This window comes from Colletotrichum scovillei (genome assembly GCF_011075155.1).
Source record: "Colletotrichum scovillei strain TJNH1 chromosome Unknown Contig00002, whole genome shotgun sequence".
Classification (NCBI taxonomy): Eukaryota; Fungi; Ascomycota; class Sordariomycetes; order Glomerellales; family Glomerellaceae; genus Colletotrichum; species Colletotrichum scovillei.
In genome coordinates, this window is record NW_023336260.1 from 378,585 (window position 1) to 391,601 (window position 13,017).

General features: G+C 52.3%; 4 protein-coding genes across 4 annotated transcripts; 1 reads left to right on the plus strand and 3 right to left on the minus strand.

The window, feature by feature from the left end:
* Positions 1-986: 986 nt before the first annotated feature.
* HER10_EVM0001007 (3-dehydroshikimate dehydratase) lies at positions 987-2,042 on the minus strand (the record flags this gene model as incomplete). Its single annotated transcript, XM_035470771.1, has 1 exon — positions 987-2,042. One exon carries the CDS (start codon positions 2,040-2,042, stop codon positions 987-989), a length of 1,056 nt encoding a protein of 351 aa, XP_035336851.1.
* A 1,211-nt stretch (positions 2,043-3,253) lies between these two features.
* HER10_EVM0004117 (quinate dehydrogenase) lies at positions 3,254-4,361 on the plus strand (the record flags this gene model as incomplete). Its single annotated transcript, XM_035473770.1, has 2 exons — positions 3,254-4,207; positions 4,266-4,361. Exons 1-2 carry the CDS (start codon positions 3,344-3,346, stop codon positions 4,359-4,361), a joined length of 960 nt encoding a protein of 319 aa, XP_035337101.1. The 5' UTR covers positions 3,254-3,343.
* A 1,699-nt stretch (positions 4,362-6,060) lies between these two features.
* Positions 6,061-8,329, minus strand: HER10_EVM0000615 (quinate permease; the record flags this gene model as incomplete). The annotated part of the gene is made up of 5 exons (XM_035470389.1): positions 7,379-8,329; positions 7,157-7,315; positions 6,698-7,096; positions 6,316-6,640; positions 6,061-6,075 (listed from the first exon to the last, which is right to left on the minus strand). Exons 1-5 carry the CDS (start codon positions 8,089-8,091, stop codon positions 6,061-6,063), a joined length of 1,611 nt encoding a protein of 536 aa, XP_035336825.1. The 5' UTR covers positions 8,092-8,329.
* A 1,722-nt stretch (positions 8,330-10,051) lies between these two features.
* HER10_EVM0004253 (uncharacterized protein) lies at positions 10,052-12,984 on the minus strand (the record flags this gene model as incomplete). Its single annotated transcript, XM_035473904.1, has 2 exons — positions 12,433-12,984; positions 10,052-12,167 (listed from the first exon to the last, which is right to left on the minus strand). The coding sequence occupies exons 1-2, from the start codon at positions 12,531-12,533 to the stop codon at positions 10,052-10,054; spliced, it is 2,217 nt and encodes a 738-aa protein (XP_035337110.1). The 5' UTR covers positions 12,534-12,984.
* Positions 12,985-13,017: the final 33 nt, after the last annotated feature.

A 13,017-nucleotide genomic window follows, 5' to 3' on the forward strand; every position in this document is an offset into this window, starting at 1 on the left:
AGGTAAGGTACCTTGAGGTAAGGTAAGGCAAGGTAAGGTAAGGTAGACGGCGTTATCAGAGCACCTGCTAAGCTGCAAATCGGTGGTGACTCGACGGCTGGGCCGCCGCCAACCGAAGAATGAGCCACTGCGGAAGCACTGCGGATGACGTCCGGTGCTCTATCAGCGGGGCATCCCCGCACAGGACCCCGCCTGTAGAGCCCAAAAATGGTCCCCTAGGCCGCTATCCGGACGGATAAGGTACCTCAGGATATCCTCAGCGGCGAAGGAATACTGCCAAAAGGCCCATTACTAAGGCTGGTGCGTGGTGGACTTCCGAGAAAGGAGGGGCACTGGGCTCACTCACCATCTCCCGTCTGCACCATTGTTGCCTCAAGGGTTCCAGGATGAGTGAAGACGGAGTGAAACACAAGAGAGGGTTGATCGGGTTCTTGTGTGAAATGACTCGGTGGTTCCCTTGCAATCTGGTAAGCATCGGTGAAGCTCTCACGTAAGAGCATCCTGCGAAGGTAACGAGTTGTTAAGTCAGAGACTCACTCAGTGTACCTCAGATCTAAGTGTGGAATTTCATCCAAGTGAACTGGCTTCAATTTTGTCAAAAGAAACCTTCCCACCAATTTACCAGGCTCACTCCAAGACTCAGACTAATGCATGACAGGGGCGATTTGTCTAGTAACCTATATCGATACTGACTGGAGTGACAACTCTTTTACAATTCGAGAATTTGAGAAAAGACACCTTTCTATGATCAAAGGTCGATAAGTAGTTATACACATCATATCTCTGTAAGCCTGAGATCTCGACCGCTTTCGAGGTGGATAAGTTTCATGAGGTCACGCACACGGAGTGCAAAAACCGGGAGTCAAGACTGATCTGAAGACTTCAATAAGATTATTGGTTTCATCAAAAGGAAAGAAAGAAACAGTAACGTAAATACTATACAATCGCTATGCAAAATGTTCATTCTTCATGCCGCCTTATTCCCCTCATAGTGACGCTGTAACCTGTGCTGATGGCTCTTCTACTCTCAGCTTCATGTCTCTCACCAGTTTAGACCAAGCGACAGCTCCTCTCTTTGCCAACTCCTCAGGCACACCGTGGTCCTCCTCTGACATCCTCCTGTTAAACAGCTCAAAGCTGACCCAGCCCTCGAAACCGAGGCCCTGAAAGATGGCGGCGCAAAGTTCCCGGACGGGAAGATACGCGCCTCTTGAATACTCGCCATAGAATAGACGACAGTTTCTTGACCAAGACATGCGGTGCGGCTGTTCGGCGTTGTAGTAGGGATGCGTTTCGCAGATGGGCTCAGCAAGACGCTCAGCGTCGACGACCTGCACGTAGATGATCTTGGAGACATCGACAGTCGTAAGCAACCGCTGAATAGAGTCCTTGACAGCTTGCTCGGCATCGACAACCTTTCCGGAAGCTGCTGTGGGGTCCGCAAAGATGCGGCCAGCAATGTTGAACGTATCGAGGCACATGCCAAAGTTGGGCCTGTCGACCCGTTGGATTACCTCCCAGCAGGTCTCCCAAACATCCACCCGAGTTCCCCAGGAGAGAGACTCGTACGAGAACTGGATAGGGGGGTTGGACGCAGCACCAATGTCTGCCACTTCGGCAAGGTCGGCAATGTGGAGTTCAAGATCCTCAGAGACTTGCTCTGCGGGCAAGACGTTGCTGGGAATCTGGATCAAGTCTGTGCCGAGAACGTGGGCAAGCTGGATCCAAACGCGCAACTCCTCGATGCGGCGGGCGTGCTGCTCCCGGTCGATGAGCCCCTCGAAATGTTGGAAAGGCTGAAGGCAAATAATCTCGATGTTGCGGACGTCGCACATTCTCTTGACAATGCCAGCAGCGGCGAGCTGGTTGTCGATCAAGGCAGCACCACCGGGCAACTGCTCGGCAACGTCCATGAGATCCTCGTGCCAGAGCTCAATGCCCTGGTACCCATACTTGGCGGCCATGTCCATCTTGTGCTCAAAGCTGTGGCCAGCCCAGCATCGGCCGAGCGACATTGTGCTGATTCCTAACCGGGAAGGCATTGTGATTGTGTGTGAGGCGTAAGGTTATTGACGATAGAACAGCAAGGGTATCTAGTGCGGATGGAGTGCGAAGACAATACAGAGACAATCCAGAGTAAGATGTTATGTGTCTTTCTGGTATAGAGGAGTAGCAAGATAGACTTAGAAGAAGGATGGAGGGAGTACCTGGGCCTAAAGAGGTGGACGTCTACTGGTATACATTTGCCCTCGGCAACAGGGGATCGGGAAGATTATTTGCAGCTCTCGATTCCCGTATCTAAGCAGCATGGCAATGGGAGACCCATACGGCAACTCTCTCGCAGAGAACGGTAGGTAGCTTTACCCAATGATCTCGTCTCCTGCCATGCTGTATCCGGGTCACACCGGACGCCCGAGGGGCGATGGAGGGAGGAGGAGGAGGAGGAGGAAAGTCATTCACCCGCCAGCTACCCCATCTTATCGGCGTCAGATGTTTGCAAGCATATCGATCTGGGGATTTCTGGGGCGCCCGAGGGTAGCCGGGCCAGTCTGAATGACGCGCTGCCGCACGTCTTCACACCCCGAACCTGTGGTAGCGGCATGTACGATGCCCATCACTGAGTGTGGCAGTTGATGGGAGGCATAGCAAGCTAGACTGACGGCTGGTGACGTTGAACTTGTCAGGCGCTGCCGGTTGTCAGGAAGAACGCTTCTCCATTGCAGGGGATAAACGTTCTCCAGAATGACACTCGGATGAGTGGGAGCACCAAGCGAACAGGGGGGGCGGGTATCTTTTGTGTCGTATGCCATGCCCACCATTCCGAGGCCCAGACTGTCCGGCACTTCTCACTGGCTGCTGGCTGGAGAGTTCTTTGCCGGAAGTCCCCCTCTGAAATCGCAGCGAGATGCCGATGGGAAAAGCCCTGATGCGGATTCCACGCGATCTCGAGAAGCCCGTCCCAGTGCCCCGGACTTTTCCCCGTATTCCGCAAGAATGATTAATTCGATACAGCTACCATTGGACCGATGAAGCTCCGTTTGGAGACAAGAAGAAGGGAACAAGAGCGAGGCACAAAAAGTGGCTTCCATCAGACCCCATTTCCCCCCCATTTTCTGCGGTTGACAATTCCCACCGTATTTTAGACTAAAAAGAGCCCTGGTTTTCTCCATTTGTTGCATCTTGCCATAACGCCATTCCTACCATTCTTCAGTCAGTTGCACAGAAGAGCCTTGCAGATATCATTCGAAACTATCAACCAAGAGAGAAAGAGAGACAGACAATCCTTGATCTCATCCCAGTATCACTCACTTTCTTAAACCCAACCAACTCACATCAAGCAACAATGGCCAGTGCTGCTCCCATCGACCAGGTGGAAGACACTATTGCGGTCAAGATTGAGCAGCTTGATCGCCACGGTTACCTGTTTGGCCAAAAAATCACACATTCCCTGTCACCACTCCTGCACACCACCATCTACGAGGGTATTGGCCTGAAATGGGAGCAAATGAGACTGGACTCGGCAGACTTGTCGCTGTTTCTGGAACTCATCAAGCACCCCAAATTCTACGGCAGCTCAGTAACCATGCCCAATAAGGTTGCCATCATTCCTCACCTCGATGAGCTGACGGATGAGTGCCGCGATGTTGGCGCCTGCAACACACTCTTCATCAGAGAACGCGACGGCAAGCGGATATACTGTGGCACCAACACGGACGTAATCGGCGTCCGTGAGTCTTTTGTCCAGAACGTCACCGACCCTGATACCGTCTACCACAACAAGCCGGCTCTTGTTATCGGAGGCGGCGGTGCGGCCAGAAGTGCCGTCTACGCTCTGCGCAAGTGGATGAAGGCCACCGATATCTACCTCGTCAACCGTGACAAGAGCGAAGTCGATGCAGTCATCGAAGAGTGCTCCGCGCGGGGATATGGAGACAATCTGTATCACGTCTCCACCGTCGAGGAGGCGAGAGACCTCGACGCCCCCGGCGCTATTGTGGCGTGCGTGCCCAACTTCACTCCCAAGACAGCAGAGGAGATTGTGGCGCGTGAGATTATCGTCGAGTTCCTAAACAAGGATCGCAAGGGTGCTATCCTCGAGATGTGCTACAACCCCACGCCCTACACAGAAATCGGTGCCCTCGCAGAGGATGCCGGCTGGCAAGTGATCCTGGGCACTGAGGCCATGATCTACCAAGGTCTTGAACAGGTCAGTCAGCACATAATCTGAACTCCATCTACCATACACATTTCTAACATCTTGATAGGACCGATACTGGACTGGCAAGGAGGTTGACGAACTTACCGTTCAAAAAGTAAAGGATGTGATTGCCGCAAAGCTGTCACAACACTCAAAATTGTAAAATGATAATGACCACCATAGACGCCTTGCATAGCTAGATCCTCAGCGACTGTTTCAACAGAAGACGATGACTTTGATGAAGATTCATAAAGTCTGGATAAATGCATGATGCTATTCCTATCTTAACTGAGTGAATGGTGCCTTGCATCCGAATCACGTACCGCATCGACCTCCCGCACGAGTTCGACGGTATTTCCAGGCCATTTTTTTGCACAATGTTTTCACAATTTCTTGGTCAATTTGAGCTGGACATGTGCACCATTTTTAGGTAGACAAGTAGGCCAGGTGTTTGGATGGTCTTTGTCCTTTCCATGCAAATTGGTAAACCATACACCAAACAGGGACTGGTGACCTGCCGGATAAAGACTCTCCCATAAGCTGGCACATACTAAGAAGATCCTTACAATTCTCCACATTACCTCTGTCCGCGTGATCTATCTAACCTAAGTGGCGGATTAGCATAGCTACGAGCCTAGAGCCCCAGATAGTATTGCCCACGAGCAACGATTTCGACGCTGGAGAATGACAGCCACCAAACTCATCTAGGTCTAGTGATTTTCCCATTCGAAGATCTGTTATCTTGTGTCCACGTTCAAGGTGCAGCGAGCACTGAGGCGGGTGAAATGAATTCGACCTAAAATGAAAGAGAGGTAGGGATATACACGTCCAAATAATCCCATTTGCTGCACCTACATTGATTCTATTCCTTTTCATGCTTGGTCCAATGAAGTGATCGTAGGGTTAGACAACGAGATAGAGTATTTGCTTCTCGTTTGATTGGATTAAAATCGATTCTTTGTGTGAGGTGGATCGAAACAACGTACTGAGTAAGGTAGGTAAGGTAGTTATTCTTTAGACAACCGACACCTGTTCTCAGTGTAAAGTGCTTCCATATCATTTCTTAGAATGAACAGCAGTCTTCACCCAACGCAATCGTTCATATTCCTCGCAATGATTTTCCGATCTAAGCAAAAATTCTGCCAGATTTCGAGTCCAGGAAGATTGATTGTGCATGGCCCTAGACGAAGACAGTGAGACATATCGTAGGTAGGCACCAGGAAGAAAACATTACGGGTGGCCCTGGGTTGCTCTAGGAAATACGTTTCCACCTCTGCCCGAGATCACGGTGGCCAGACAGTTTTTGTCCCCAGAGAATGGACCAAGGGCGAATCGTAACCCTTTGGTCTGTAACTGTACCGTGCATATACATTGCGAGTTTCAGTAACATTTACCCGGCGTGCGTTTTTATTTTCGTGAGCCGCAAAATACCCCTGCACTGACCGTCTTCTCGTACCACAATTGAGCCTTAGAGGGCCCAGATGGGATCATTCCCTCCACGCTGTGCTTACGAAACACGATCAGGTCTTGCGAAGTACATGTACAAAACGCCTCGCGTATTGCAAGGCCCATTATTGATCTGTAACTGTAGAAGTATTTGAAGTCGTCTTTTCCAGCTGTGGTTTGCCTTGTTTCTTCGACCTTAAGTAACTCTTCTCTCGCGCCAAAGAGAACAAGCAGATACAGACACACAACCACCAAGACGGGTGGCCAAACGACTAGCCGCCACCATCGAAACTATCCGTCCTACCACGACAGCCAAGAGCGGGACATTGTTAGCTTGGCTTAATATTACACCTCGTGCAGGACCTCGGCTTGGCATCGGTATCACCCCTGGTTCGCCTACATTCCTCCCGTCCTTATTAACCCTCGACACCCTCGCTCGCTCGCTTTACCCCCGCTCGTGCGTAGACTTGGGACTTGTACTTGTGTCTCGGGTGTGACTCGCTGATTCGCTTTATGGGTCACTGGGGGAATCGGCTCGGGATGGAAGCTTGTGAATTCCTAGAGACTGGAATCTTGGAATATCCACCTAGCTGCTCTAACCATTCAAACGTCCTTCATATCATATTAGTAAACCGTGAACCCATTCATTAAACGCTGTCCTTCCTCTCTACCTGGTTGATTTCCGCATCATCAGACTTCTCTCCGGATCCATCGTCGGAGTATTGTCTGAAGCCCTGCTCCTCCGCCAATTCGGCCATAATGGTCTTGTTTGCCCTCCAAACAGGCTTAATGGTGAAGAGACGATCCATGGTCTCCAAAGGAATGGACTTAGTCTCAGGCATCAGGAAGAAGATAAAGATTGCGGAGCAAATCATGAGCGAGGCGAAGAAGAAGTAGACTCCATAGCCCCACGCATTGAACATTTGCGGGGTGAAGCGAGAGATGATGAAGTTCCAGAACCAGTTGTTGGCGGCTGCGCTAGCTTGACCAAGGGACCTGAGAGCACATGTTAATGATATGGCCACTAATGACATGACGCAGATTTCGGCGTACCTAGTGTTCTGGTCGAACATCTCAGAGTTGATGACCCAAGGGGTACCGTTCCACGAGGGCGTGTAGAACACTGTCCAGAGGTAGAAGAAAACCATGGCGGAGATACCGCCGCTGGAAAGGCCGCCACCGGTTCCGGATGCCGGGTTGAGAGCGAGGTAACCACCAATGTACCACATGCACAAAGAGCCGCCAATGGCACCAATCATCAGCAGGTTGCGGCGACCGAGGTGGTCAATGAGCCACAGAAGCCACACGAAGGTCACAATCGTCTTGACGACACCGAAAATGCCAGTTGTGAGGAAGCTGGTGTTGGTACCGGTGATGCCAATGCTCTTGAAGACCGTGGGGCTGTAGTAGTTGATGGCGTTGATGCTGTTGAAGATTGTGTTAGAGACTCGGCTACTTGTTGGCGTACATGGAGGATTGCTCGCTTACCCAGAGCCGTTTTGCCACAAGAACAGCATGCCGCCAAGGAAGAAGCGCCACTGGACCTTGCTCTGCTTGAGAGAAGCGAACGGCTTCCAGAAACCGGCGCCAACTTCCTGGCGGTAGCGCTCGAGGTCGGCATCAATGTATTGAACCTCTTCAATAATGTACTTGTCTTCAGGGGACAGGTTTCTGTGAAAAAGCGGTGGTTAGCCTGAGGGTCATGGGCGAAATAATGGGTTGTTGGGCACATACCGCATCCAGCAAAGAGCCTTCATCGCCTCCTCTCTCTTGTATTTGGAGAATAGCCAACGGGGGGACTCGGGGATGAAGAGAGCTCCAATGAGTAAGAGGCCAGCAGGAATCAGCTGGACGGCGAAAGGAATGAGCCACTGGCTGTGGCTGGGAGCCATGGTAGAGTCGACACCGTAGTTGATCCAGAAGCCGACGAGGCCACCGATTTGCCATCCGAGTTCGTAGATACCGACGAGACGTCCACGCACAGCGGGAGGAGAGAGCTCCGAAATGTAAATGGGAGTCATGTTGGAGCAGCCTCCCACACCGATACCCGCAAGTACTCTGCCGGCAAGGATGAGACCGAGGCCGCGCGCGCGGTTGGCGCCGAGCATCATACCGGCACCGAGAAGGAAGACCGTAGTGAACAGCATCAGACTCTTCTTGCGGCCAAGGAAGTAACTGCTGACGTAGGCGAACAGACTTCCGAAGAAGGCACCAGCCTGGTAAACAGAAACGATGTTGGACTTGAGCAGAGCCAGACCGTCCTTGCTGTAGGAGGCAAACTGGAACTCCTCCATGAAGGAGGGCAGGGCGAGAGTGGTTCCGATGAAGGCAGAGTCATAACCGATGGTGCAACTGGCGAAGGACGCGATGATTGCACAAAAGTAGACGCGCCAGTTGTAAACCGCCTTGGGCGTCGGGCGGTCCTCTACGAGAGTGAGGAGAGCCATGGTGATGATTTGATTGGAGGTGTCTGGCGGTTGCTGGTGTTCGAGGCGAAGTTGAGACCGTCTGAACTCCAAGTCTTAGAGGTTGGGGTTGAAGAGTCAAGAGTCTTAAGGAGAGACGGGGAAAAAAATCAGATTACGACGGTCCAGGGTTGCCTTTGTTATATGGATGCGTCAGGGCTCTCTGGCTCTCCAACAACTTGGTAAAGACTGACTGACAGGTGGCGCGCGTATCGGTTCGTCTGGGGTAAAGTCTGGGGGTCTGGAGCAGCGGAGTTTGGGTCATCCCACGGGGAGGGAATCGAGCGGCTGGACCGTGGACGAATGGGATCTGGGGTACGCTACACGAACAAACTCGCTCATGCGTATGGAGATTCCGGAATGTTGACTCTGGGGTGAACGCTTCTCCCTCCAACTAGATGGTTGTTGGACTGGCGCGCCGTCTCCGAACCGGAGCAAAATCTGCAACCTATGACTGACTCGTTCTCCATAACGCGTGGAGCCCGGCAGACATGTTCTTCTCCGCACCAACTATCTGCTTCCGAACTAGATCCAATCTCATAGACCCCCAAATGCTGGAGAACCCCTGTCCAGACCGGGGCTGTGGGTTGAATGTTTATCCTGTCAGCGCTTCTCTATTGCCATTCGACTGTCTCGCATTGCACGTGGACGTCGTCCCAACGTGTGCCAATCCCAACCGAACGGAATGACAGCAATGCGGGTGAAGAAGCTGTTCCCCAGCTTTCTCTGCCTGTAACCCTTACGCAGATATGGGGAAGATGCCTGGCCTACGGGGTGCATGCTGTGTCTGTCAAGTCGGCAGGGGCTCAAATCAGGTTATTGGCGTGTGAGAGAGAGATACGCCAAGGTGGAGTTGAGAATATCCGGTCGAAATACGCCAACCAAGCCACCGGGACACTCTCCAAGGTCTGGCCACATGATCATCGGCCACGAGTCCACGACAACTCACCTCACTCGGACTGTACGATTGAGTTGTTCTGGAAGTTGCTAGCGGAGACAACTTCTCGACTCTACCATCACCGCCCGGATGATCATTCTTTGCCGCCAAGGACTGTGATTGCTTGGTGTTGAGTTTGTCCCACCTGTGATGAAGCAAAAAGAGAAAGAAAAAGGGAAAAAAAGGGAAGGGGGGGGGGGGGGTTGTTACCCAAGATACACGACTTGATTATGATGGCAACAGGGGCAAATAAATCTCTCTGCATGACTCTGATGTGTTCACAGGCCGCGAATCCAGACCAAACCTCACATGCATCATCTTAACCTTAAGTCTCCGCATTGAATAACCCCACGTGAATAGTTTCGTCGCCACAAAAATGGTTCGCGTTGGTATCCATAGACTTGGTACGTGCCATCAAACAAACAATGAAAGTGGAGGCAAGCCGGGGCACATTCTTAGGTTGTGCTTCATAATCACCTCCTGGCCACGGCCTCGACAGCCAAATCAGGGTACGGACAGCCTGGTGATTCCAAATTGCTCTGGTAAAACGTTGTGCTTCTGTTGGATGGTTGGATGCGGCACTTGGCGTCCAGTTCTGTTCCTGATGATTGTAATTCCGTTGTGGGCTGCTCTTTACTCTGCCGGGGCTAAGTTCTTAAAGTCGTCGTAACTTCGTAAGTACATGTAAGAAGAAGCGAGACCCCTTAGTCTTGTCGGCGGTGCAGGAGGGTCAACAAATAAGAGAGATGAGCCAGCTGGCATTCTTCAAGGAAAGGGACGAAAAAGGCTAGACAGTCCGAATGCACAAATCACTGCCCTTGGCGAAGCCCGCCCTGGATGAACACTTCTTCGTCACACCGCAAGACTTGTTTGCTAGCACTGCAGCATTGATCCGTTAGAACAGAGAGAACAAGGAAGGAAATAATAGTGACGTGCAGATAGTATTTCCAGAGACTGGAATCAATGTTCATTTTCTACTAAAGGTCATAATACATTATACTCAACTCACATTCCTCCATACTCTCCCCGAAGCATGTCAGTCAAGTCTGACCCTGGGGCAAAGCCGAGATTGGCCATAAACTGCGGGTCGGCTTCCATACTATCTGTGCAGTCGATAGAAGCAAGCTCGTCCATAATGGCGTCGTAATCCACGCCGTGAGCGCCTTGCCCCATAAGATAGGGTGCCTGAGCTGACGACAAATGTCCCATGAAGCCGGAAGGAAATGCATCCAGTTGGCTCCCTGGCGTAAATGGCATGGTTCTTGCCGTTGATGGGCTGACGGATGATGCTGTTGGTAAAAACCCGTTGCCGTTAGGATGATGATAGGAGTCCGCAGGCATCGAGAAGTGCGGAAATTGCGAGTTTCTGCGAGCGGATGATGGGTGATGCGAGAACTGATTAACAGCTGGCTCGGCCTGAGCTGGTGTTTGCTCGCTCGGATCCGCTTCCATAGGAGAAGAATCCACGTTCGTCGTCCGATCTTGCCAGACAGACATGAGATTACCCATCAGTGAGTTCCATCGCGTCTTATCATCGTCTCGGAGAGCTTTGACGCAGCTTTTGGTATTTGCGATGCTCATATATGTGACCAGGAGGGGCGAGACGCCGGCTGCGCCACAGTGGGAAATCGAACTCTCCAAAACTTCCATCAGACTCCAGATCAGAGACACTCGAGGGTCGGCCATCAAAGTCAAGGTCGCGCCGAGGAAGGTGGCCTGGATGAGGAAAGCCGATGGGAGAATGGGTATCGTCGACGCTCCAAACACTACTGAGTTGCAAAATGAGAAACGAGGATCAAGCACTTGAACAAGGTTCGCGGCACCAATCTTTGGCCCCGCGCCCCCAGACTCAACACTCTGGTTCAGTGTGCGGAAGAATTGGTAGAGCTGATTGAAGGAGCTCAAAGACTGTGCGGGCTGTACAGCAGCTTCAACGTCCTCCAATCCGAATCCAGCTCTGGGTGTCCATGGCGCCCATTCCTCTGATCCGTTCTCCTCTGTCGGCCTATCCTTCATGTCGTTCGTCCTCATGTGCGGCGTCTGACCAAGCCTTAGGGAAACGATGGTGTCGAGCATGAGACAGGTCATCAAGACCCGGTCCAAAGCTGTCGAGTATGCTTCTTGAGTCGAAGAAGCCGACAGGCCCGAGATTGATTCTCTTCCACCGTTTCGTGACCGTCCATCTGTCAGAGCCATGGCGCCCCGGACGGCTAGACCGATCAATAGAGAAGCTGCTCCGGCGTTGTCCTGCCCCAGCTTCACCAAGGACAGTACTAGAAGTGCTTTCACATGGCCCAGTGCCATGTCAGTCTCTACTGGTATGAGACTACGGGCTGCTGCTGTTATCATACTGGGCCGGTCAGGTGGTTCTGAACCTCCTGGAGGCTGTGATGATGCCGCATCCTGGAATGCCCCGACAGCAAGAGCGCACCAGAGCTCAGCATGAGCAGCACTATTATTTGAGTCTTCCGGGTCGATATCGAGACCGTCTGGAGGATACGAGGCCGCAGCGCTATCGAGAGTCTCTTTAGAGTTTAATAATGGAAGCCAACTGTGGGTGTACGAATAGTACACCTCTAATAATCGAGGAAAATTTCTTGGTAACTTGAACCTTCGCCGAGACCTGGAGCCATGCCGTTGCCTCGACACTGGTTCCTTTTGGGCGTCTGGTTTGCGGTCAACGGCGTTAGGTTGCGGAGAGATGCCAGGACCATCCAACGGAGTCTCCCCGTTCCGTTTGTTGCGGCCATCCCCTTCAGCATCCGATTCGTCTCCGGAAGTATCCTGGCGTGGGCTTATGCCGTCCTTACCAGATAGAAGCCGGTCAATATCCTTATGGACGCGGCATCTCCTCCATCTTTTGTGAAGGCGATTGCCTGCCTCGCTGTCTTTGTCGAGGAGGAGAGATTGGCCGCCACCCCCCTCCTGCGTGAGTAGACCCGCCAGCTTCTCTTCTGTTCCAGGAACCTGGTCGAAGAGCCATACGAGGGCAAGCTCGAGAGTTCGGATCAAGCCGGTCTGAACGCCGCGCTTCTTCGGTGCGACATTGTATGTACATGGCCGCGACAAGGTAACACAGGAGAAGCATTGAGGTTGGACACCATCACACTTCTCTCGGGCACTGTCCGCATAATTAGCACAAGTTCGGTTTGCACATGTAGTAAGCTGGCGATAGTGGCACTGAGACCAGCACCAGAGCCGATATCGCAACCAATGCGCGGAATATAATCGACATAGCATTGGCTACGCCGAAACGCTTGCCACGGAGAAGCATCCGGGCTTGTGGTTCCCTGGATATCTAGTCGCTTGGAGGAAAGGCTCGGCAAGAAGGCAATGAGGATAAGAGAAGGGGAGAATGGGAAATAATGGTGCTGGATTCTGCTTGCCTTCTGCATTGGTCGCATGCACGAGATACCCTCTGGCGCTTTGGGACAGAGGTCGAGGTGACACTGTTCTCGGCATCTTGAGCCTTTCTCTTGGATGGCATCCTTCAGTCGTAGCCGCAAGCGGCAGGGCAGCTCCAATGGCTCACGCCGCGGAGGACGGCATAGAGGGCGCGGCACGAGAAGCGGTGATGTCGACGAGGAAGCTGCGAGGGCAAAAGAGCGCGCGCTGCGAGCGATGATTGAAGCGAAGTGAGCAGCGACTGGGGTTGTGATTTGCGAGTGGATGTTGCGTTGCGTTGCGTTGCGGCGAGCGGGACGAGCAAGGTATGATAGCACACGGTTGAGCAGCAGAAGCAGCAACTCCAGCCAGCAGTACGGATAGTAGCAGCAGTAGTATCAGACTCAGCAACGACCGTAGCAAACAGCAAGCAATGATGAGATTGACGTCGTCTTTGCTTCTTCTCCAAGATTTCCCGCGCGCTGTGCTGGACAGAGAGTGGGGAAATCCTGGGGTAACCTCACAGGCCGACGCTCGCGGTGCCGCCCTCAAAGGTTGTTGCTAGATCTCGGACCTCATGGGACAAA